Source organism: Hemibagrus wyckioides, linkage group LG11, assembly GCF_019097595.1.
Source record: "Hemibagrus wyckioides isolate EC202008001 linkage group LG11, SWU_Hwy_1.0, whole genome shotgun sequence".
Lineage (NCBI taxonomy): Eukaryota > Metazoa > Chordata > Actinopteri > Siluriformes > Bagridae > Hemibagrus > Hemibagrus wyckioides.
The window spans coordinates 2,112,637-2,135,851 of NC_080720.1; the positions used below are offsets into that span (position 1 = coordinate 2,112,637).

The 23,215-nt window shown below is 39.6% G+C and overlaps 1 protein-coding gene across 1 annotated transcript in view; it reads left to right on the forward strand.

Moving 5' to 3' along the window:
• Positions 1–23,215, forward strand: part of LOC131361925 (gamma-aminobutyric acid receptor subunit gamma-3) — a 147,513-nt gene that overhangs the window by 121,268 nt on the left and 3,030 nt on the right. Inside the window, exons 6-9 of the mRNA XM_058403554.1 lie at positions 4,572–4,709; positions 12,561–12,713; positions 18,907–19,106; positions 22,585–23,215. The exon at positions 22,585–23,215 is cut by the window's right edge and continues 3,030 nt beyond it. Of these exons, the coding sequence (XP_058259537.1) occupies positions 4,572–4,709; positions 12,561–12,713; positions 18,907–19,106; positions 22,585–22,863 (770 nt within the window). The 3' untranslated portion in view covers positions 22,864–23,215. The remainder of the gene's footprint in view (positions 1–4,571; positions 4,710–12,560; positions 12,714–18,906; positions 19,107–22,584) is intronic.

Consider the following 23,215-nt stretch of genomic DNA (forward strand, 5'->3'; position numbering starts at 1 on the left):
CAGACTGGCATTATTATTATACACAAGATCAGACTGTTATTACTACACATGAGATCAGACTGTTATTACTACACACAAGATCAGACTGGCATTATTATTATACACGAGATCAGACTGTTATTACTACACATGAGATCAGACTGTTATTACTACACATGAGATCAGACTGGCATTATTATTATACATGAGATCAGACTGGCATTATTACTACACATGAGATCAGACTGGCATTATTATTATACATGAGATCAGACTGGCATTATTATTACACATGAGATCAGACTGGCATTATTATTACACATGAGATCAGACTGGCATTATTATTATACATGAGATCAGACTGGCATTATTATTATACATGAGATCAGACTGGCATTATTATTATACATGAGATCAGACTGGCATTATTACACATGAGATCAGACTGTTATTACTACACATGAGATCAGACTGGCATTATTATTATACATGAGATCAGACTGGCATTATTATTATACATGAGATCAGACTGTTATTACTACACATGAGATCAGACTGGCATTATTATTATACATGAGATCAGACTGGCATTATTATTATACATGAGATCAGACTGTTATTACTACACATGAGATCAGACTGGCATTATTATTATACATGAGATCAGACTGGCATTATTATTATACATGAGATCAGACTGGCATTATTACTACACACGAGATCAGACTGTTATTACTACACACAAGATCAGACTGGCATTATTATTATACACGAGATCAGACTGTTATTACTACACATGAGATCAGACTGTTATTACTACACATGAGATCAGACTGGCATTATTATTATACATGAGATCAGACTGGCATTATTATTATACATGAGATCAGACTGGCATTATTACTACACACGAGATCAGACTGTTGAATGTGTGCGGATCAGTAAAACTTTTCACTTGTCTATAATTATGTATGATTAGTTTTTTCTGGATTGTTTTTTTTAATTTAATTTTATTTATTTATTTATTTATTTATTTATTTATTTATTTATTTATTTATTTATAATAAAGAAAGAAGACACAAAATGAATTGATCCGAGAATTATTTTTTATAAATTATTATTTTGCCTTTTTGGCTGTTTTTTTTAATTTTTTTTTTTTTTTTATTATTATTATTTTTTTATTATTATATTTGTGTTTGCAAAGTGAGCATTGTTTTCTTTCTTTCTTTCATTTCTTTTCAAGTGAAGGTTCTTAAAATTCCACATAAAACGACTGAGTACTTTATTATCTATCCACTAGAAATAAACGAAAGAAAGAAAGAAAGAAAGAAAGAAAGAAAGAAAGAAAGAAAGAAAGAAAGAAAGAAAGAAAGAAAGAAAGAACAAACTGGATGGATAAAACAAAACTAGCTCATTTAAAAATATTAAGAAAGATAGACAAAGACAAAATACAAAAAAAATACAAAAAATAAGAAAACAGCTAAGGAAAAGGTAAATAAATAAATAAAGAAAGAAAGAAAAAGAAAGAAACTTGTTTTATTAGTGAGGCATTAATAAATTAATTCACTGTGTGTGTGTGTGTCCGTGTGTGTGTGCGTGCGTGTGTGTGTCCATGTGTGTGTCCGTGTGTGTGTCCGTGTGTGTGTGCGTGCGTGTGTGCGTGCGTGTGTGTCCATGTGTGTGTCCATGTGTGTGTCCGTGTGTGTGTGCGTGCGTGTGTGCGTGCGTGTGTGTGTCCGTGTGTGTGTCCGTGTGTGTGTCCGTGTGTGTGTGCGTGTGTGTGTGCGTGCGTGTGTGCGTGCGTGTGTGTCCGTGTGTGTGTGCGTGCGTGTGTCCGTGTGTGTGTGCGTGTCTGCGTGTGTCCTGGTGTGTGTGTGTGTGTGCGTGTGTCCGTGTGTGTGTGTGTGTGCGTGTCTGCGTGTCCGTGCGTGTGTCCGTGTGTGTGTGTGTGTGTCCGTGTGTGTGTGCGTGTGTGTGTCCGTGTGTGTGTGTGCGTGCATGTGTGTGTGTGTGTTTGTGTGTGCGTGTGTGTGCATATGTGTGCGTGTGTCCGTGTGCGTGCGTGTGTGCGTGTGTCCGTGTGTGTCTGCGTGTGTCCGTGTGCGTGCGTGTGTGTGTGTGTGTCTGCGTGTGTCCGTGTGCGTGCGTGTGTGTGTGTGCATGTGTGTGCGTGTGTGTGTGTGCGTGTGTGTGCATGCGTGTGTGTGTGTGCATGTGTGTGCGTGTGTCCGTGTGTGTGTGTGCGTGCGTGTGTGTGTGTGTGCGTGTGTGCGTGTGTCCGTGTGTGTCTGTGTGTGTCCGTGTGTGTCTGCGTGTGTCCGTGTGCGTGCGTGTGTCCGGGTCCGTGTGTGTGTGTGCATGTGTCCGTGTGTGTGTGTGCGTGCGTGTGTGTGTGCGTGCGTGTGTGTGTCCGTGTGTGTCTGCGTGTGTGTGTGCGTGTGTGTGTGTGTGCGTGCGTGTGTGTGTGTGTGTGCGTGTGTGTGTGTGTGCGTGCGTGTGTGTGTCCGTGTGTGTCTGCGTGTCCATGTGTGTGTGCGTGTCCGTGTGTGTCTGCGTGTGTCCGTGTGTCCGTGTGTGTCTGTGTGTGCATGTGTGTGCATGTGTGTGCGTGTGTCCGTGTGTCCGTGTGTGTGCGTGCGTGTGTGTGTGTGCGTGTGTCCGTGTGTGTCTGCGTGTGTGTCTGCGTGTGTCCGTGTGTGTGTGCGTGTGTGTCTGCGTGTGTCCGTGTGTGTGTGCGTGTGTCCGTGTGTGTGTGCGTGTGTGTCTGCGTGTGTCCGTGTGTGTGTGCGTGTGTCCGTGTGTGTGTGTGTGCATGTGTCCGTGTGTGTGTGCGTGCGTGTGTGTGTCCGTGTGTGTCTGCGTGTGTCCGTGTGTGTGTGCGTGTCCGTGTGTGTCTGCGTGTGTGTGTGTGTGTCTGTGTGCGTGTCCGTGTGTGTGTGCGTGTCCGTGTGTGTCTGCGTGTGTCCGTGTGTGTCTGCGTGTGTCCGTGTGTGTCTGCGTGTGTGTGTGTGTGTCCGTGTGTGTCTGCGTGTGTGTGTGTGTGTCCGTGTGTCTGTGTGTCCGTGTGTGTCTGCGTGTGTGTGTGTGCGTGTGTCCGTGTGTGTGTGTGTGTGTGCATGTGTCCATGTGTGTGTGCGTGCGTGCGTGTGTGCGTGCGTGTGTCCGTGTGTGTCTGCGTGTGTCCGTGTGTGTGTGCGTGTCCGTGTGTGTCTGCGTGTGTGTGTGTGTCCGTGTGTGCGTGTGTGTGTGCGTGTGTCCGTGTGTGTCTGTGTGTGTGCATGTGTGTCCGTGTGTCCGTGTGTGTGTGTGCGTGCGTGTGTGTGTGTGTGCGTGTGTGCGTGTGTCCGTGTGTGTCTGCGTGTGTGTCTGCGTGTGTCCGTGTGTCCGTGTGTCCGTGTGTGTCCGTGTGTCCGTGTGTGTGTGTGCGTGTGTCCGTGTGTGTGTGTGTCCGTGTGTGTGTGTGCGTGTGTCCGTGTGTGTGTGTGTCCGTGTGTGTGTGTGCATGTGTCCGTGTGTGTGTGTGCGTGCATGTGTGTTTGTGTGCGTGCGTGTGTGTGTCCGTATGTGTCTGCGTGTGTCCGTGTGTGTGTGCGTGTCCGTGTGTGTGTGCGTGTGTCCGTGTGTGTCCGTGTGTGTCTGCGTGTGTCCGTGTGTGTCTGCGTGTGTCCGTGTGTGTCTGCGTGTGTCCGTGTGTGTCTGCGTGTGTGTGTGTCCGTGTGTGTGTGTGTCCGTGTGTCTGCGTGTGTGTGTGTCCGTGTGTGTGTGTGTGCGTGTGTCCGTGTGTGTCCGTGTGTGTCTGTGTGTGTCCGTGTGTGTCTGCGTGTGTGTGCGTGTGTCCGTGTGTGTGTGCGTGTGTGTGTGCGTGTGTGTGTGTGTGTCCGTGTGTGTGTGCGTGTGTCCGTGTGTGTGTGCGTGTGTGTGTGTCCGTGTGTGTGTGCGTGTGTCCGTGTGTGTGTGCGTGTCCGTGTGTGCGTGTGTCCGTGTGTGTGTGCGTGTGTCCGTGTGTGTCTGCGTGTGTGGGCGTGTGTCCGTGTGTGTGTGCGTGTGTGTGTGTGCGTGTGTGTGTGTGTGTGCGTGTGTCTGTGTGTGTGTGTGTGTGTGTCCGTGTGTGCGTGTGTCCGTGTGTGTGTGCGTGTGTCCGTGTGTGTCTGCGTGTGTGTGTGTGTCCGTGTGTGTGTGCGTGTGTCCGTGTGTGTGTCCGTGTGTGTGTGCGTGTGTCCGTGTGTGTGTCCGTGTGTGTGTCCGTGTGTGTGTGCGTGTGTCCGTGTGTGTGTCCGTGTGTGTGTGTCCGTGTGTGTGTCCGTGTGTGTGTCCGTGTGTGTGTGCATGTGTGTGTGTCCGTGTGTGTGTGCGTGTCCGTGTGTGTGTCCGTGTGTGTGTGTGTCCGTGTGTGTGTCCGTGTGTGTGTGCGTGTGTCCGTGTGTGTGTGCGTGTGTCTGTGTGTGTGTCCGTGTGTGTGTGCGTGTGTCCGTGTGTGTGTGCGTGTGTCCGTGTGTGTGTCCGTGTGTGTGTGCGTGTGTCCGTGTGTGTGTGTGTGTGTCCGTGTGTGTGTCCGTGTGTGTGTCTGCGTGTGTGTGTGTGTGTGTTTACAGATGGATACCCGAGAGATGAAATGATCTACAAATGGAGGAAGAACTCAGTGGAAGCAGCAGATCAGAAATCCTGGAGACTTTATCAGTTTGATTTCATGGGGCTGAGGAACACCACAGACGTCCTCAAGACCACCTCAGGTCACTCCTCCCCCCACCCCACCCTGTGTGTGTGTGTGTGTGTGTGTGGCCAAGTAAACACATGAGGAAAGTGAAAAGCTGAAAATCAATGTGAGTGTGTTCTAAAGCCTGAAAACAGATAGGAATTTTATGAAGGTGTTATGAGTGTGTTATGAAGGCCGACAGTAAATATTAACATTATGAGTGTGTTATGAAGGCTGAAAATGAACATGAATGTGTTATGGAGGCTGAAAGTGAATATGAATGTGTTATGAGTGTGTTATGAAGGCTGAAAGTGAATATGAGTGTGTTAAGAAGGCTGAAAGTGATTATGAACGTGTTATGAAGATTGAAAGTGAATATGAATGTGTTATGAAGGCTGAAAGTGAATGAGTGTGTTATGAAGGTTGAAAGTGAATATGAACGTGTTATGAAGGCTGAAAGTGAATGAGTGTGTTAAGAAGGCTAAAAGTGATTATGAATGTGTTATGAACGCTGAAAGAAAATATAAGTGTGTTATGAAGGCTGAAAGTGAATATGAACGTGTTATGAAGGCTGAAAGTGAATATGAATGTGTTATGAAGGTTGAAAGTGAATATGAACGTGTTATGAAGGCTGAAAGTGAATATGAGTGTGTTATGAAGGTTGAAAGTGAATATGAACGTGTTATGAAGGCTGAAAGTGAATATGAGTGTGTTATGAAGGTTGAAAGTGAATATGAATGTGTTATGAAGGTTGAAAGTGAATATGAATGTGTTATGAAGGCTGAAAGTGAATATGAGTGTGTTAAGAAGGCTGAAAGTGATTATGAACGTGTTATGAAGGCTGAAAGTAAATATGAGTGTGTTATGAAGGTTGAAAGTGAATATGAACGTGTTATGAAGGTTGAAAGTGAATATGAATGTGTTATGAAGGCTGAAAGTGAATGAGTGTGTTAAGAAGGCTAAAAGTGAATATGAACGTGTTATGAACGCTGAAAGAAAATATAAGTGTGTTATGAAGGCTGAAAGTGAATATGAACGTGTTATGAAGGCTGAAAGTGAATATGAATGTGTTATGAAGGTTGAAAGTGAATATGAACGTGTTATGAAGGCTGAAAGTGAATATGAATGTGTTATGAAGGCTGAAAGTGAATATGAGTGTGTTATGATGGTTGAAAGTGAATATGAATGTGTTATGAAGGCTGAAAGTGAATATGAGTGTGTTATGAAGGTTGAAAGTGAATATGAATGTGTTATGAAGGCTGAAAGTAAATATGAGTGTGTTATGAAGGTTGAAAGTGAATATGAACGTGTTATGAAGGTTGAAAGTGAATATGAATGTGTTATGAAGGTTGAAAGTGAATATGAATGTGTTATGAAGGCTGAAAGTGAATGAGTGTGTTATGAAGGTTGAAAGTGAATATGAACGTGTTATGAAGGCTGAAAGTGAATATGAATGTGTTATGAAGGCTGAAAGTGAATATGAACGTGTTATGAAGGTTGAAAGTGAATATGAACGTGTTATGAAGGTTGAAAGTGAATATGAATGTGTTATGAAGGCTGAAAGTGAATATGAATGTGTTATGAAGGCTGAAAGTGAATATGAATGTGTTATGAAGGCTGAAAGTGAATATGAATGTGTTATGAAGGCTGAAAGTGAATATGAGTGTGTTATGAAGGTTGAAAGTGAATATGAACGTGTTATGAAGGTTGAAAGTGAATATGAACGTGTTATGAAGGCTGAAAGTGAATATGAATGTGTTATGAAGGCTGAAAGTGAATATGAGTGTGTTATGAAGGTTGAAAGTGAATATGAACATGTTATGAATGCATTCTGAAAACTGAAAGTCTGTTTGTTTTTTAGGATGTTGTTGATTACAGAGTTTTGTTCGGAGAGACTGGTTTTAGAGGAAATGTCAGCTGATAAAATAAGGCTGCTCTGACATTTTCTCTGGGCATAAGAACGGCGTGAGCGTGAACGTAACACGGATTATACATTTCCTCACCATCAAATGTCAGTGTGGGAAATAAATTGGGACAAATTGCTGCTGAGTTTTCACACACAGATTTCTGAATTTGTAAACGTCTGTATTTCCCTTATATCAAAGACGCGTGTCCTTTACATCAGATAATATGGTGGACAGCAGAGCACTGCTACAGCCTGGACTCTGATTGGTCAGAAAGTGTTTCTAGTGTTATTTCCACAGTAAGATTTCAGAAAAAATATGAATGTGTTATGAGTGTGTTATGAAAGGTGAAAGTAAATATGAACATTATTACAGGGTGGGGCGCAAAAACTTCCCTTTTTTTTGAAGGCGAATGAAAGACAAATTGTGGCTGATAAACAAAATTTATTTTTTGATAATGAAAGAACATAATTTCAAATTTCAAATCATGCTGTTTTAAACAAAATATCTTGAAGGTGGTGTTCACCGTTCTCTGTGCACTGATGCAACCGATTTCTGACGTTTCCCTCTACATGTTCCAACATGTCCACCGGAATTCAGGCTATTTCCTGCCGAATAACATTCTTCAGCTGAAGCAGGTTTGTGGGGCGATGTTTAAAAACCTCTGCCTTGAGGTAACCCCATAAAAAAAATCACAGGGCGTTAGATCGGGCGAGGGCGCCGCCCACGGGATGTCCCCTCGAATCCAGATGAGCCGTCTGGGGAACATTGCCCTCAAAACTGGGTGGGGCACAGAAACTTCCTTTTCCTTTTTTTGAGGACAATCGAGCAGTGAAAGTCAATTCACAGCGGTATGTGGACATGATTCAAAACTTTTTCGAATCGGCTCTTAAAGAAATGAACCTAGGAAATGTCTGGTTCCAACAGGATGGTGCCACGCCCCACACAGCCCGAGTTTCGATGCCAGTTTTGAGGGCAATGTTCCCCGGACGGCTCATCTGGATTAGAGGGGACATCCCGTGGGCGGCGCCCTCGCCCGATCTAACGCCCTGTGATTTTCTGAGTGTCTTATGAAGTCTATAGGTGAATATGAATTTGTTATGAAGGCTGAAAGTGAATATTAATGTGTTACAGGTGTGTTATGAAAGCTACAATTGGATATGAATGTGTTATGATGTGTTATTATCGTGTTATGAAAGCTGAAGGTAAATATGAATGTGTTATGAGTGTTTTATGAATGGGGAAAGTGAATATGAATGTGTTATGAGTGTCTGATGAATATCTTATGGAGGTTAAAGGTGAATATGAATATTTTAGGAGTGTGTTATGAATAGGAAAAGTGAATATGAATGTGTTATGAGTGTGTTATGAAGGCTAAAGGTGAATAAGACTGTGTTATGAGTGTCTTATGAATGTCTTATGAAGGCTGAAGGTGAATATGAACGTCATGATTGTGTTATGAAGGCTGAAGGTGAATATAAATGTGTTTTATTATAAAATAGCATCAAAATATACATAATTTGTACATTAAGAACATCGTGTTCATATTTAAGATTCAGGAAAACTAAGGTCTGTGTCATGAATCTGTTATGAAAGCTGAAGGTGGAACTGAGCGTTCTGTTTCTTCCACTAAACTAGACGTTCCTCATGGAAAAGTTATAGATTCTTCACTATGACTATAATACCAGCTTTGTTGCTAATCTCTCAAATGTTAACTAGCATGGCACAAACTACTCAGATACAGGATACAAACTGCCTCAATAGATATAGAGTGTAAAAGTATGGTGTAAAGTAAGTAGATCATAGTGCTTTATAACTTTTATCCTATGAGCGAGACTCAGAGAGTGTAATATAAATAATAACGCTAATTTATATTTTGAGTCAAACGTTAGAAAAACAGAAACCCGTTTTATTCGCACTTCCTCCGGAAACAACAATAATGGATGTAAAATCCTTAGAAATAAAAAGCGATTCCTTTTATCCATCCATCCATTTTCTATACCCACTTTATTCCTAATCAGGGTCAGGGGGATCTGCTGGACCCTATCCCAGCACACATTGGGTGAAAGGCAGGGGTACACCCTGGACAGGTCACCAGTCCATCACAGGGCCACACATATAGACAGACAACCACACACACTCACACTCACTCCTATGGGCAATTTAGAATTACCAATCAACCTAATGTACATGTTTTTAGACTGTGGGAGGAAACCGGAGTACCCGGAGTAAACCCACACAGGCACGGGGAGAACATGCAAACTCCACATAGAAAGGCCCGTCTGTTCGAACCCGGGATTCAAACCCAGGACCTTCTTGCTGTGAGGCAACAGAACTAACTACTAAGCCACCTTTAGTGAAAAGTCTGGATTTAATAAAGTGTAGAGAGAAGAGTCAGAGGTTGTTCCAGCTCTGAGGAACTGACAGACTCGGTGAATAACGGGCTTTCAGCGAGGACGAGGGATTTATTTTAGCAGCCTATTGGACTGGGAAGGCAGAAGGAGCTCGCTATTCACCGCACGTCAGCTACACAATGTCAGAGAGAAGACTAAAAGCAAAGACGTTTCCTTCCACTGCTCCTGCCTTAAAAAAAAATATGAGGAGGCGATAAATAATTACTTTTTTCTCTTTTTTTAAAGAAAAAATATAAATAAAAACATTGGCTTTGATTCTTTTTTTTTTGTATGAAAGCTATTTCCACATGAGAAAAAGAAAATTGAAAGAACTTTCGAATAATAGATTTTTTGTAACCTTGGTGATAAATAAATAAATAAATAAACACTTGCAGATACTGTCATGGTCTAAAAGATCGATGATGACATCACTTCCTCTTACACTGACAAACATTACATAGCGTTTCTTTTTCTTCGTCCCATTTAACATTAGCAAGAAACTGGAGGGACATAATTGTAATGAGTTCAATTTTTAATTTTTTTTACATTTTTTTTATAAAACCTGTTTGTAAATTTTTAAATATATTTAAACATGAATGAAACAAAACATGAACAAAGAATTTTTTATTTAAAAATAGATTTTTAGGATATTTTTTGTTTTATTTTATTTTGATAAATTAATATAAAGTTCTATGAAAAGAAAAAAAATCTGGTCTATTATTCCAGGTAGCTGTTTAAAACCAGACATTATTGTATTTGAAGTTTAAGTTTAAAAAAAAAAATATTATATTTCTTTTATAGAACAAAATAAATGATGACATTGATAATATAGAAATTTTACTTTAATAAATTTAAAATAATGTAAAATAAATGGTAAATACAAATAAATGATAGACATATATTTATCCCAGATTTATTTATTTAATTAATTTTTTTACTTTATTATTTATTCATTAATTCATTCAATTGTTTATTTATTTATTTATTAATTTAGCAAGAATTTTAAAAACTTTACAAAAAAAAACTTTAAAAAAAAACATTTAAATCAAGTAAAATGGTATTGTAATAATTAATTTTTTCCTGATTTTCTTTCTTTTTTTTGTATTTGTTATCTCTTCTTTAAGTAAAGTGTTTTTGTAAAATTTGCTGTCGGTCACTCACTATTTGAAATGTTCTAATTCCTAGCGGTTCAGCAGGACGTCACCACGTAATGAAGCCCGGTGACATTTCTGTTCTTTTTAACATTATAATCAGACAGCTTGAGCTCTGACAGAGTGACCATCCTGAGAACTGCCAGAGAGCTGACCTTTCTCTTTACGTCCGTCTCTGGTGTTTTTCAGTGAAGTCATCCTCAGCTTCTCACTGTGCCGGTACTCCCTCCTGCACAGAACCTTCAATCTAGAACCCTTAAAGGTTCTCCGGTTTTCGCACCGAGGGAATAATTATAGGCTTAAAGGTTCATTTTTGTCAGAGGCTGTTCTTCTCACGGCTGGAAGCTAAGAAGCCTTCATTATTTAAAAAAAAAAGGATATAATTAGCGTAAAAGAACATTCTGCCTTCGGTTTGAAAGGTTTTGGGCAAGAAAAGAAAGAAATTTTGCAACTCAGCGTTAGTGAAATAGTCAAAACAAATAAAGGGAAATTATTACATAAATGAAAAAAAAAAAGAAGAAGCTCTTCTTCACCCCATGAAAGACCTGTGTGTCAACCAACTGGGGGGATAAAAAGCATAATTTTTAACTAAATTATCATTTAATTATTTTAATAAATTATATTATTAAATTATAAATGTAATAATATATTTTATTAGTTTAATAAATTATTATTTTAACAATAATTGTAACATATTTTTAATCCATTCTGATCTCTACCTCTACACTATTTAAATAAGATCCATATATTTTATTTTTAATTTTTTTAACCTATTGCACAACATCATTTCATGCATGAAGTTTGTGCTTTTCCTGGCCTGTGATTAGACAAAACTCTTCCTCTTCCTCTTTCCTATCAGACTTATGGAGATAAATTCAAAAAGGTCATAATTTGTCTCTCTCTGAGGTCTAACAGAGATCCTGTCTGAGAACTATCCACACTTTAAAGACATTTATTACATCAAATATCATAATAAAGGAGACGGTTGAAGTACAGAGTAAAAACACAGATCAGATACGGTGTTCACTCGGTGCTGAAGACGTCTGACCATTAATCAGAAGGTCATGAGTTTATATCCCAGCACCACAGAGCCCTGGAGCGAGACCCGTAACCTTCCACTGCTCAGATGGATAAATGAGATAAATGTACTTCTTCCTGGATAAGATTATCTGCTGAATGCATGTGAAAGGGTGTTGCTATGCGACGCTGTGTGATTGTGGTTTAAAGTGTAGATGTTGGTGCAGCAGTTTTTGATGAGTGATGTTATGGAACTGTGGCAATCAATCAATCAATTAATCTACAGATCAGAAGGAATCATTATACAAGCCCCGCCCCTCAAAAAACAGCAAAATAAATTTACTAATAATTCAAAGTTAGAATTGAACCTGGGTGAGAATTCAGACTGTGTGTGTGTGAGTGTGTGTGTGTGTGTGAGTGTGTGAGTGTGTGTGTGTGTGTGTGTGTGTGTGTGTGTGTGTGTGTGTGTGTGTGTGTGTGAAAAGGCCCTAAGGCTGTTTATTACGTACAGAGAAAATGCTGACAAACGGTTTTTTTTCCTTTTTTTTTCCTGATATGCAAATACTGTAACCATGGCAACACGCTAACCAATTCTGACAACACACAATAACTTATTTTTTATTTTTTAACTGATATCTCAATATTTAACAGCACTACAGCAATGAGGAGGTATCTCTTATTCACTCACTAAAAAATTTATTTTTCTATCACCAGTCTGTTCTTTTTATTGTTTTTTTCTCCCCAAAAAACTGTGAGCTGTGATCTGATGGGCTGGCTTAAAAAAAAAGCCTGTGTTCTGTTTAAACAATACAAAGGTTAGGGTTAAGGTTAGTGGCTGGAGTTAGGGTTAGGGTGGAGTTAGGGTTAGTGTTAGTAGGTGGGGCTGGGGTTAGTGTAAATGGGAGGGCTTAGGGTTAGTGGTTGGAGTTAGGGTTAGTTTTAGTGGGTGGGGTTAGGTTTAGGGTTAGGGTTAGTGTTACTGGGTGGAGTTAGGGTTAGGGGTGGAGTTAGAAATAAAAATATAAATTATAATAACATTTTTGAATGATTGTAGTAATGATTTTGTTATTAGTCAAGGAACAAAATGAAAATAAAAATTATTTTCATGTGAATATATTTCATTTTAATTAATTCATTTTGAACTCATATTATTTATTTCACAACTCCATAAAAATTGTTGTAGTTTAGACAATAAAAATGTTCATTGTTGAGAAATAAAACACATAGGGACGTGCTGTTATAAAAAAAAGTAGAAATAAAAAAAATGCAGCTTCATCACAAGAATGGTGCAACCTGGAACACTGAGCTTCATTTCATTTCTTAAAATAAAAATCTCCTAAAAATGGAGCTTAATTGTTGAATTTATTAATTTCTGAAGTTCTTTCCACCCGTAAACACTTGTTTTGTGGCTCCGCCCCCTCAGGTGACTACGTGGTGATGACGGTTTATTTTGACCTGAGCAGAAGGATGGGCTACTTCACCATCCAGACCTACATCCCCTGCATCCTGACCGTCGTCCTCTCCTGGGTCTCCTTCTGGATTAAAAAAGATGCAACACCAGCCAGAACTGCTTTAGGTACACACACACACACACACACACGCTATATCACTTAGCATCATTATGTGAATTGGTATTGGTGATATAATGCATTATAACCACTTTGTAATGCAAAGTAAATATGTTAGTAAGGCATATTGAAAACAAATATAAAGTCTATAATAATTAATAAATCATTATAACAATGTGTTTAATGATTAGGAATACATTATAACATGAATGTATTTATAGTCCAGTATACATATGGTCTTCATAGACAGTGATGTAAGTATAATAATGTATGTATACATTCATAGCATGTTATAACAGGTCCTAATTTTTAAGTGTATTATAAAACATTGATTTTTTTGTTTTGTTTTTGTTAAAACTAATTATACACATTCCCATAAAGTGTTTTTTTTTTATAAATTATGCTAATAATGTCTCATAAGCACATTATAACATGTTATGGATATATCTTTTGGTCAATGTTCATAGAGTTCTCATACACTGTTAATTAGGACAGTCTTTAAATTCATTATAAAATTTGTTCAGAAATCTGATGCCTTTTAAAAAATCTTGCTTATGTTTATACTAATGTAATGTAATGTTTATAATGCTTAGATTATAATGCATTATAACATGGTGTGAATGTACCAGAGCAGATCTCAATTCCTATATTCTTTATAAACATTGCTATAAGCAATAATACCTTTTTATAAATCATATGGACTGTATAATACATACTGTATAATGCTTTAAGAATGCATTATAACATGTTATAAACGTATCTGTAGGCTGTTATACATATAGCCTTCATAGACAGTGTTATTTAGGACAGGTATCAGTGTTTAAATTTATTATAAACTCTAATACTCAGAACTCTAATACTGTTTTAAAGATCATTTTAACAATGCCAATGTTTATAATAATGTAATATAATGTTTTTAACACTATGTTCATAATGCATTATAACAGGTTATGAAGAGTCAATTTTAAATAGGTTATGATCATTGCTATAAGCTGTAATGCCTTTTTATAGATCATTCTAACAATGCCACTGTTTATAATAATCTATTATAATGTTTTTAACACTATATATATATTTATAATGCATTATAACAGGTTATGAATGTATCAAGACAGGACTCCATTTTTATATAGAATATGAACATTGCTTTAAGCTGTAATGCCTTTTTATAGATCATTCTAACAATGACAGTGTTTATAATAATGTAACAGAATGTTTATAACGCCATGTTCATAGTGCATTATAACATGTTATGAATGTATCAGGGCAGGACTCAATTTTAAATAGATTACAAACATTGATATAATCTGTAATGCCTTTTTATAGATCACGACACTGACACTGTGTATAATGCTTTATGAACACATAATGACACGTTATGAATGTGTTCATAAAGGATACATAAGGTCTAATAGAAAGTGTTCCAGAGGTCAGTTATAGCTGGATTTAATCTCTGAAAGTCTTAAAAGTGCCAGAAAAATCCATCAGTTTTAACAACCTCCCACTTTTCGGAATTAGCCAATGACCTTCCGCGCCCTTTTATTTTATTTTTTTTCCCGGAGTCGCGTCTTGGAGTAAAATGGATGTGACGGAAAATCCCCACTGTGTGTTTTCAAGATAACAACAGGTTGTGTAGCGGACAAAACCCATCGCATCCCGAGAAACAGAAATGGAGGAGAAGTAGACGAGTCCCCGTGTCTGTCTCCTGAGCCGGGAAGGAGAAAAAAACAGCAGGAAAGATAGTCGAGGAAGAAAAGAAGGATGGATGCAATTAATCTGTCTGACAAAAGAAAGTCATTATGCTTTGGATGGGGGGAAAATGAACAGGGCAAAAAAAGCGGGATTTGTTTTACACACATCCGGGTTGATGAATGGAGTCCAAAAAGAAATGACAGGAGAAAGATGAGACTCATAGACACAGCCGAGGAAAGGTCATGCCAGCGCTGGGTGTGTGGAGGTTTTAGGCTACGTACTCTGAGGTTTTACTTCAGAAATACGTCAGCTGACATACAGCTGATATATAACTGACATAACACAGTTATAAGCATGCTACTCTAAATAACTCGGTGTTATAAAACAACCGTATGTCATCCGACTCGATCCTTTTTTTCTTGTATGCCAGCTGACAATTGTAAGAAAAAAAAAAGTCTTGGTAAATGCTTATGTAGGTGTTATGATGCCTAATAACCTAGTAAATCCTACACATTAGTAAATTATTATAAAAATATACAAAAATAAAAATACATTTTTATTGACATGATCACATTTTGACATCATGAGACCAAGACCACACCTAACAATTGATCAACAGTACCTCACCATTGTGAGGCTTCAAACAGGAAGTTCTCAGAGGGAAGTGGCCACTGAGCTTAGAGTGTCAGAGTGTCATCAGCAGGTTGCGAAAGAGATACAGAGAGACTGGAAGAGTCACAGAAAGGCACAGAAGTGGACGTCCTTTGGCCACATCCCACGTTGATGACCGCTTCATTGTGAACAGTGCCCTGTGGAACCGGATGATGAATGCCACTCAACTCCAGGCACATTTAAGGGAGGTGAGAGGAACCCAAGTGTCACGTCAGACTATTTGAAACCATTTACATCAGCGTGGTCTGCGTGCTAGATGACCTGCAAGGGTACCTGACCACACCACCAGGCACAGGCGTCGGGCCAGGGAGCATTTACACTGGACGAGGGACCAGCGGGCCTCAGTGCTGTTCTCTGATGAAAGTCGATTCACGTTGAGCAGAAATGATGGACCCAACGATGTTGGAGACATCAAGGAGAGCGCTATGCATCAGCCACTGTTGTGGTGGTGTTACAGTCTGGGCAGGTGTGTCCACTCAATACAGAACTGACCTACATCTTGTGAATGGTACAGTGACAAGCCAATACTACCTGAATAACATCATTAATCCAGTCATTGTGCCCCTGCATGAACAACACAGACCTAATTTCATCTTCATGGACGACAATGCTCCAGCTCATCGAGGTCGCATCGTTAGGGAACGGCTGCTGGAGGCTGGGGTACCTCAAATGGAGTGGCCTGCACTTTCTCCAGACCCGAATCCCATAGAAAACCTCTGGGATCAGCCGAGTCGCCGTGTAGAGGCTCGTAACCCTGCACCCCAGAACCTCAATGACCTGAGGGCCGCCCTTCAAGAAGAGTGGAATGCCATGCCTCAGCAGACAATAAGTCGACTCGTGAACAGCATGAGACGTCGTGGTCAAGCTGTAATTGATGGTCAAGGGCACATGACAGATTATTGAGACATTGAGATTTTTTGTTGTGGTATACCCACCACTGTTGTTGGCTTTTGTTTCAATAAATTGTTTGAGATGAGGAAATCACCATTGCAGCTTCTACTTAAATGTCCTACTTTCATGATATTATATCACTGTAGCGTGAACTTTTGAACTAACATTTTACATTTTTACATTACATTAGATTTCACCCAAAAGCCAAATATCCTGTGAGTAGTGTATATGGAAGGGGTTATAACACATCCAAACATCATGTACAATCAAACAGGTTTGATGTCAGCTTGTGCGATATTGAGGTAGTAAATGTCTATGTAGGTGTTATGTAGCTTAATAACCAAACTGAACATTACCCCAACAAATCGTGAATATGTAAATAAATACCCGAAACATATATAACACAGCCAAGTGTCATAGGAATCAAACATACAGTTACATCAGCAGCTTCAATATTTATTTATTTTATTTTTTTTTACATAGGTGTTATGGAGCCTTATAATCAAATAAACTTGTAAAATGTAAAAAAAAAAAAAAAAAAAAAAAAAAAAGGTAAAAATCTAAGAATCATTAAGCATCTTTGATAGGAAGTGGCATTTAATGGACTAATCGATTAGAAATGTTTATGTAGGTGTTATTAAGCTTAATAACCTAATAAATACAACTATCAATTAAATGTTACTTTTGTAACATTTGTTAATTTTTTTACTATTTGAAAAGAAAAATATGTAAGTTAGCCTGGAAAGTGTTATAACACAGTCAAGCATAATTTGACACAAAAGATGCTGGAATAAGCCTTTATAAAAGCTTGTGTAGGTATAATGTAGCCTAATAAGCAGTACTCTTTAGTAAAATGTTATAAAAAAAATAATAATAATAAGTACCTGGAAGACTCAGGATGATGACAAAATCTCTTCACAGAACTTATGTATACTTACATATATAAGTTTTTATGATTATCAGTGTTATAACCTTTACTATGTCATGCTGTTATAAAACATGAAAGTTTTTATGCCATCAAGTATGACAATGTTCTAACAACATAATTTGGCTCGGAAAATGTTATCACAACCAAATGTCGTCTGACTCACACATAATGTCAGCCAGGTTTTATACCATATAATGCTTATTGGAATGTTTATGTAGGTGTAATAAAGCTTCATAAGCACTGACCTTCAGTAAGACATTAATAAATAAGGTATTCATTTCTATGTATTTATATATAAGGTATTTATTTATATTAATCATTGAAGATAAAGACATTAAAGACAACGACAAGATCAATGATTACAGCTTTCATGTCAGGTGTTATAACAGTGTTATGTCACAGTGTTATTAAATTTTAATGTAAGTCAACCTAGAACAATGTATGTAAATTAAGTCAAATGTAAAGCCAGGCAGGTTTGGTAACACTTTATTTATGAAGGCTTTATGAATTTTGACCAAGGAATGCATTCATAACATGTTATAATGCATTCATAAGGCACATAAATGGCTTTGGATTGTACAGTACAAGCAGTCGTACAGGCCAAACATCAAGCTGTGTCCTGCCGTAACAAGCAATCAAAGTGATTTGAAGCAGCAAGTCACAGGAATCATGATCACTCTTTTCTTTTCTCGCCTCCATAAACCCCAGTTGTGTGTCTGATGGGTTTGTGTTAGAGCTAAGTGCCTCTGTGAATCACGCCGTATTGCAGAAATGCCTTCCAATGAGCTTTTGTCTAGCTCGCAAATGCAGCCGGCTCTCTGACAAAGTGCCAGTGCATTAAGAAGAGGCAGGTTAAGCTAATCACGGTGACCAGCGGTGGCACAGCAGAGGATGGGACGGACGAAGCGGCGGACTGAAATAGAAGTGGCTTTCTTGTTTCCATAGAAACCTACGGAAAACACTGGGGCAGTCGCCGGGGTTGGGTGGCATGTCTGTAACGTTGGAAGCTCGGAGTGTGAAGGTGTAAGAGTTAGACTGAGTGTGTGGGCGGGTGGCTTGGCAGGCATTTTCAATTTGAAGCGACAGGAAAAGGTGTGGAAAGCTAGAGACGATGTCATCATGGGCAGAATTTCATATGGCCATGTCTGATTTTTCAGAAGGTGTTGATTAATTTTCGACAGCAGCAGCTTGGACGCTAGCTCAGCTTCTATAGCATCATGTGGATAGGGAGAGAGATGTTAACTCCAAGAGAGTGAATAAAGAGAGGTTAATGAGGGTACGACTGTTTATAGCTGCTATAATATACACCGATTAGCCATAACATTATGAACACTAACAGGTGAATTAAATAACACTGATGATCTCCTCATCATGGCACCTGTTAGTTTGACAAAGGGCCAAATTGTGATGGCTAGACCACTGGATCAGAGCATCTCCAAGACCGCAGGTCTTGTGGGGTGTTCCCGGTCTACAGTGGTCAGTATCTATCAAAAGTGGTCCAAGGAAGGAACAGTGTTGAACTGGTGACGGGGTCACGGGCGGTCAAGGCTCATTGATGCACGTGGGGAGAGAAGGCTGGACTGTGTGATCCGATCCCACAGACAAACTGCTGAAGAAGTTAATGCTGGTTCTGATAGAAAGGGGTCAGAATACACAGTGCATGATGGGTCAGGGCTGTTTTGGGAGCAAAAGGGGGAGCAACACAATATTAGGCATGTGGTCATAATGTTATGCCTGGTCAGTGTAACTGACATAAGGAACTAGCATGTTTGCGCAACATGAAACATGTGAAACAACAAATAGATAAAAAGTATAACACTTCTGTATTTAAATTTTGTATCAAAGGAATTAAACACGTTGAGATTTGCTTTGATAGAAAATGAATCATCAGCTCATGTGTTTATTTTTGCTAGGAACAAAATGTCTGTATATGAATAGAAACATGACTAGGTTTAGTTTGTACAGATTTATTTTCATCGTGTATCTCAGTCAGAATTTGTTTGTTTTTTCCCCCACAGGAATAACCACCGTGTTAACCATGACCACGCTGAGCACAGTGGCCAGGACCTCATTACCCAGAGTCTCCTACGTCACCGCCATGGACCTTTTCGTCACCGTCTGTTTCCTCTTTGTCTTTGCGGCTCTGATGGAATACGCGACGCTCAACTATTACTCATACAGTGTTCGCCGGCCGACCTGTAACAAGATGAAACGACCGGTAAGACTCTTTCCCCCTCTACTGTATCATGACTAGCAGTGTTTTGGCTACAGGAGCAGCTTTTACTCCAGCAGTTCATAACCTTCAAACATCTAATGAATGAAATCTATCAGAGCATTGATTTCTCTAACTGACCTCACTCCACATACTGTGGCCTTGCTGGTCTAAAGGTCTATCTGGATAAAGAGACATTGAAAGATCATCACATTTTTCACAATCCAGCTGGAAAAAATACTAAAATCCTGAATGTGAAGGTTGCTTTATATTTACACTATGGAAATTCTGAGGCATTTTTAAACCATGGCCTAAGACAAGTAGAACCTGGTTATTCGCTATTAGGTTCTCTCTGTCTGTTTCTCTAATTCACATCAAATAGATAGTAAATAGTAAAATAAATAGTAATAAACTCTGCAGCAGAAGACATTTTAATCGTAAATGCATTTTATTTTTCTGCTAGCTGACGTTCAGTCTTTGTGTAGACTGTGAAGTTTGGTTCATTAAGCATATTTAGTATGTAGCTAACTAATGGCGGTAATATTTAATGCTAATGTTATCTGATGTTAGCCACATAGCTTTCTGGCATGTTTAACAAGGACATTTTTCCCCAAGCAGCACAAAGTTCAGGAAGGGACTCCAAGACTAGCTATGACATCATAACTAAAAGGGAGAGCCAGAAGGTGACAGACATGAGGGCTTCCTGGAACATAAAGCATCCAGTCGCTCCACTGTTAGCCAACCTGTGACAACATCCAGACATCCCAGTTCACCGAACACTCTATACCCATCAACCCTCCAGATCTGCTCCTTTACTGACCAAAAAAACTATTCACAAAAGGCTTAAACCCCGAGACTATCTGAGTCCCGAGCACTAATTAGAAGTCTGTTCCATAACTCTGGGGCTTTATAAGAGAAAGAGCTCATTTACAGGATGTTTAAATACTACAACTTTAATATATACACTACCTTCCTGCTCTTATGCGAATACATCATGATTGGACAGCTGGAGACAGCAGCAGTAAATATGTAATTATTCCCACTTCAAATTAATGGCTCAGACTTATATTCATTTACATCTACAAAGAGGTGAGTTATATAATAATCTTTGATTGCAATTTGCATGAAATGAACTCTGAACACAAGGCTAAGTACCATTTCAGCAAACCTGGGAGAACTGTTGGTAACATTTTACTTGGCTCAGCTTAGGCCTTCATGACACAGTCATAAGCAGTACCTCAATATTTTATAAACTGTGCTGGAGGAATTAGAAAAGTTCTCTATTACTCGGAGTTTATACAAATAGCCCTGTACACCCCCAGGAAAGGTGCATTAGCGGTTTCTGGGTTTCCCTGGAGCAATGTCTGGGAGTGGTGTCCACCTACGGGTCCCTGGTGACCAGGCCTCCCACATTAACCAGTTGGGTTTAACCTGACACTGTGACATCTTGTTATCTACCCATCTATATAAAAGGGTAGTAGACAAGTGCAGTGCCAATCAGGGGGCAAGTCAGTAATAGCCATTTCTCGAAAATGGAAGCTAGATTAAACCCACTCAAAGCACAAGCTTCCAGGCCAAGCAGTGGTCTCATTCCTATTTCAGAGGTTCTATAAATAACAGGTTCTCAGCCCTGGTCCTGGAGAACCCCCTGTACTGCAGGATTTAGTGTCACTGTATTCAACTCACAAGCTAATCAACAGCCCTTAGTTAAAGTGGGTGTGTTAGAGCAGGCTAAACACTGAAATGTACAGGACAGGGGGTTCTCCAGGACAGGGGGTTCTCCAGGACCAGGACTGGCAACCCGTGCCATAGGAGATACATAAATGTGAACCCAAATGGGAGGTAAATGTTGTGACTTCTGTGCAAGTCACAGATTGCCAATACAGAACACTTTTTTCAAACACAAGATTGCTGAAAAGCATACTTGGTACCAGAGCAGCGTGAGACAAAGGTCAGTAATTGATTTCAGGTGGTGGGGTGGATTCTTTAAAAAGGTGATTGCTAGATTTACCTGATAAACCTAGGAGACCCTACTGTGTCGCTTTAGTGCATCTGACAGAGGCTTTGGTGAAAGATGGATTTAATGTGACTTGTTTGATGTTGACAATACTCTGGGACACCTTGATTAGCCTCTACCACAGAAATCATCCATGTCCAAGACATGGAGTAGAATTTTTATGCATGTCTCAAAATATTATTCAAAACAGAATCATAATAACTTAAACCCTAACCCTAACCCCTATCCCTAACCCTAACCCCTGATAATCCAGGGCTCTTTTTTTAATCTGAATGTGACAAGGTTTAGCATGAGCCTTTTATGAGTCCTTATCCATTGCTTTATAAAACACTTATGCAATGTGCTATGGATTCTCCCTAAATAAATTGTTACCAAACTGTTACCAGGCTGACCTCAGATTTATTTCTGTTGGCTTAAATAGTAGCAGCAGAGCTTCTATTGGGAACCAGAACTGCTTAGATACACAAAAGCAGTTAAGTAATCTTTTTTCTGCACCATATTTACTTAGCAGCCATGTTATCTGTTTCATACCCTATAACTACACTCCTTTATCAGGTCCATCTTTCTGCACAGTGTATTGCCCCCCTCTGATTCTTCAATCAGTGAAAGAGACCACCATTAGGCCACCACTGAGAAGACAGAACATGGGGATTTGTGTTCTGTTTATCAACCTAGTGATTATCTAAAACTGCAACAACGCTGATGTACTTTATCCACTTTTATTAGCAGAGCACTTAACACCATGTTATTGTCATTGGGGATGTAGTAGCTTAGTGGTTAAGGTGTTGGACTAGTGCCTGGAAGGTTGTAAGTTTGAATCTCAGGTCCACCAAGCTGCCACTGCTGTGCCCTTGAGCAAGGTCCTTAACCTTCAATTGCTCTGTTGTATAAAATGTAAGTTGCTTTGGATAAGGGTGTCTGCCAAATGTCAGAAATGTAACTGGCTAGTGAGTTTAGCTACATGGTAGGTGGAGGTTACATCTGTTTGCTTATATGTTTGATGCCATGAATTAGGTGAGTGTTGCCTCCTCACAGCGTTCCCAGGGTCTCAGGTTACTGGAAGGGTTAAATTGTTCTCTTTGGGACTATGTGGATTTTCTCCCAAAACATGCCAGTAGGTGAATTGGCTATGCTAATGGACTGGTATCACGTTGAGAGTGTATTCTGGCCTCATACCAAGTGTTTCTGGGATTGGCTCCAGATCCACTGTGGCACTGACAAGGATTAAGTGCTTTCTGAAGAAGGAATGAATGATGGATAAATGTTATCAAATAAACAGACAGAAGCAGGACAAATACATTAGCATCAAGTTTAAAAGAGTACAATCATTACTTATTGCTGGAAAAAAATGGGATTTTAATTCAAAGGTTCTGTCGCATGAAGAGAAAATGACTTTAGCCAAGTGATCAGCCTGTTAGCATAAATCATACGTGAATCATTAACCAGAATTCTCTGATGGTGTTACAGAACTACTCGGTGCTGGATGTAGGACCTCCTCCTACAGTCATCGCTCTGAACAACTCCATGTACTGGCAGGAATTTGATGACGCCTGTCTATACGAGTGCCTGGATGGGAAAGACTGCCAGAGTTTCTTCTGCTGCTATGAAGAATGCAAGGGAGGAGCCTGGAGAAAGGGCAGAGTCCACATAGACATCTTGGAACTGGACGCATACTCCCGTGTCTTCTTTCCCACCTCTTTCTTGTTGTTTAACGTCGTCTACTGGGTAGGCTACCTCTATCTTTAGCAATCCACTTGTTTCCTTTTCGAAAGACGCAGAGGACTCAAGGCAGCGATTGCACCGAGACTTTCAAAGGTCCAGTCAAAAAGGAACTTTCTTTGTTTAGTCAAAGACCTCTCCTGTAAGTTGGGAAACATAAAAAAAACACACTTTGCCATAAGAAAGTTACAAGCAGATACTTTCCAAGCCCTTAAGCTAAGGATTCCGGCTCTTTCTACACAGTCGGAAGTCCACAGGCTTTTTCTCTGGTAGCATTTCCCTGCCAGAAGTCTTTGCCTTTGTTCTTCAGGTACCAAGGAAAAAAAAAAAGTTCACTCATCACAGAAGTGTGGTGATTTTTTTATTTATTTATTTATTT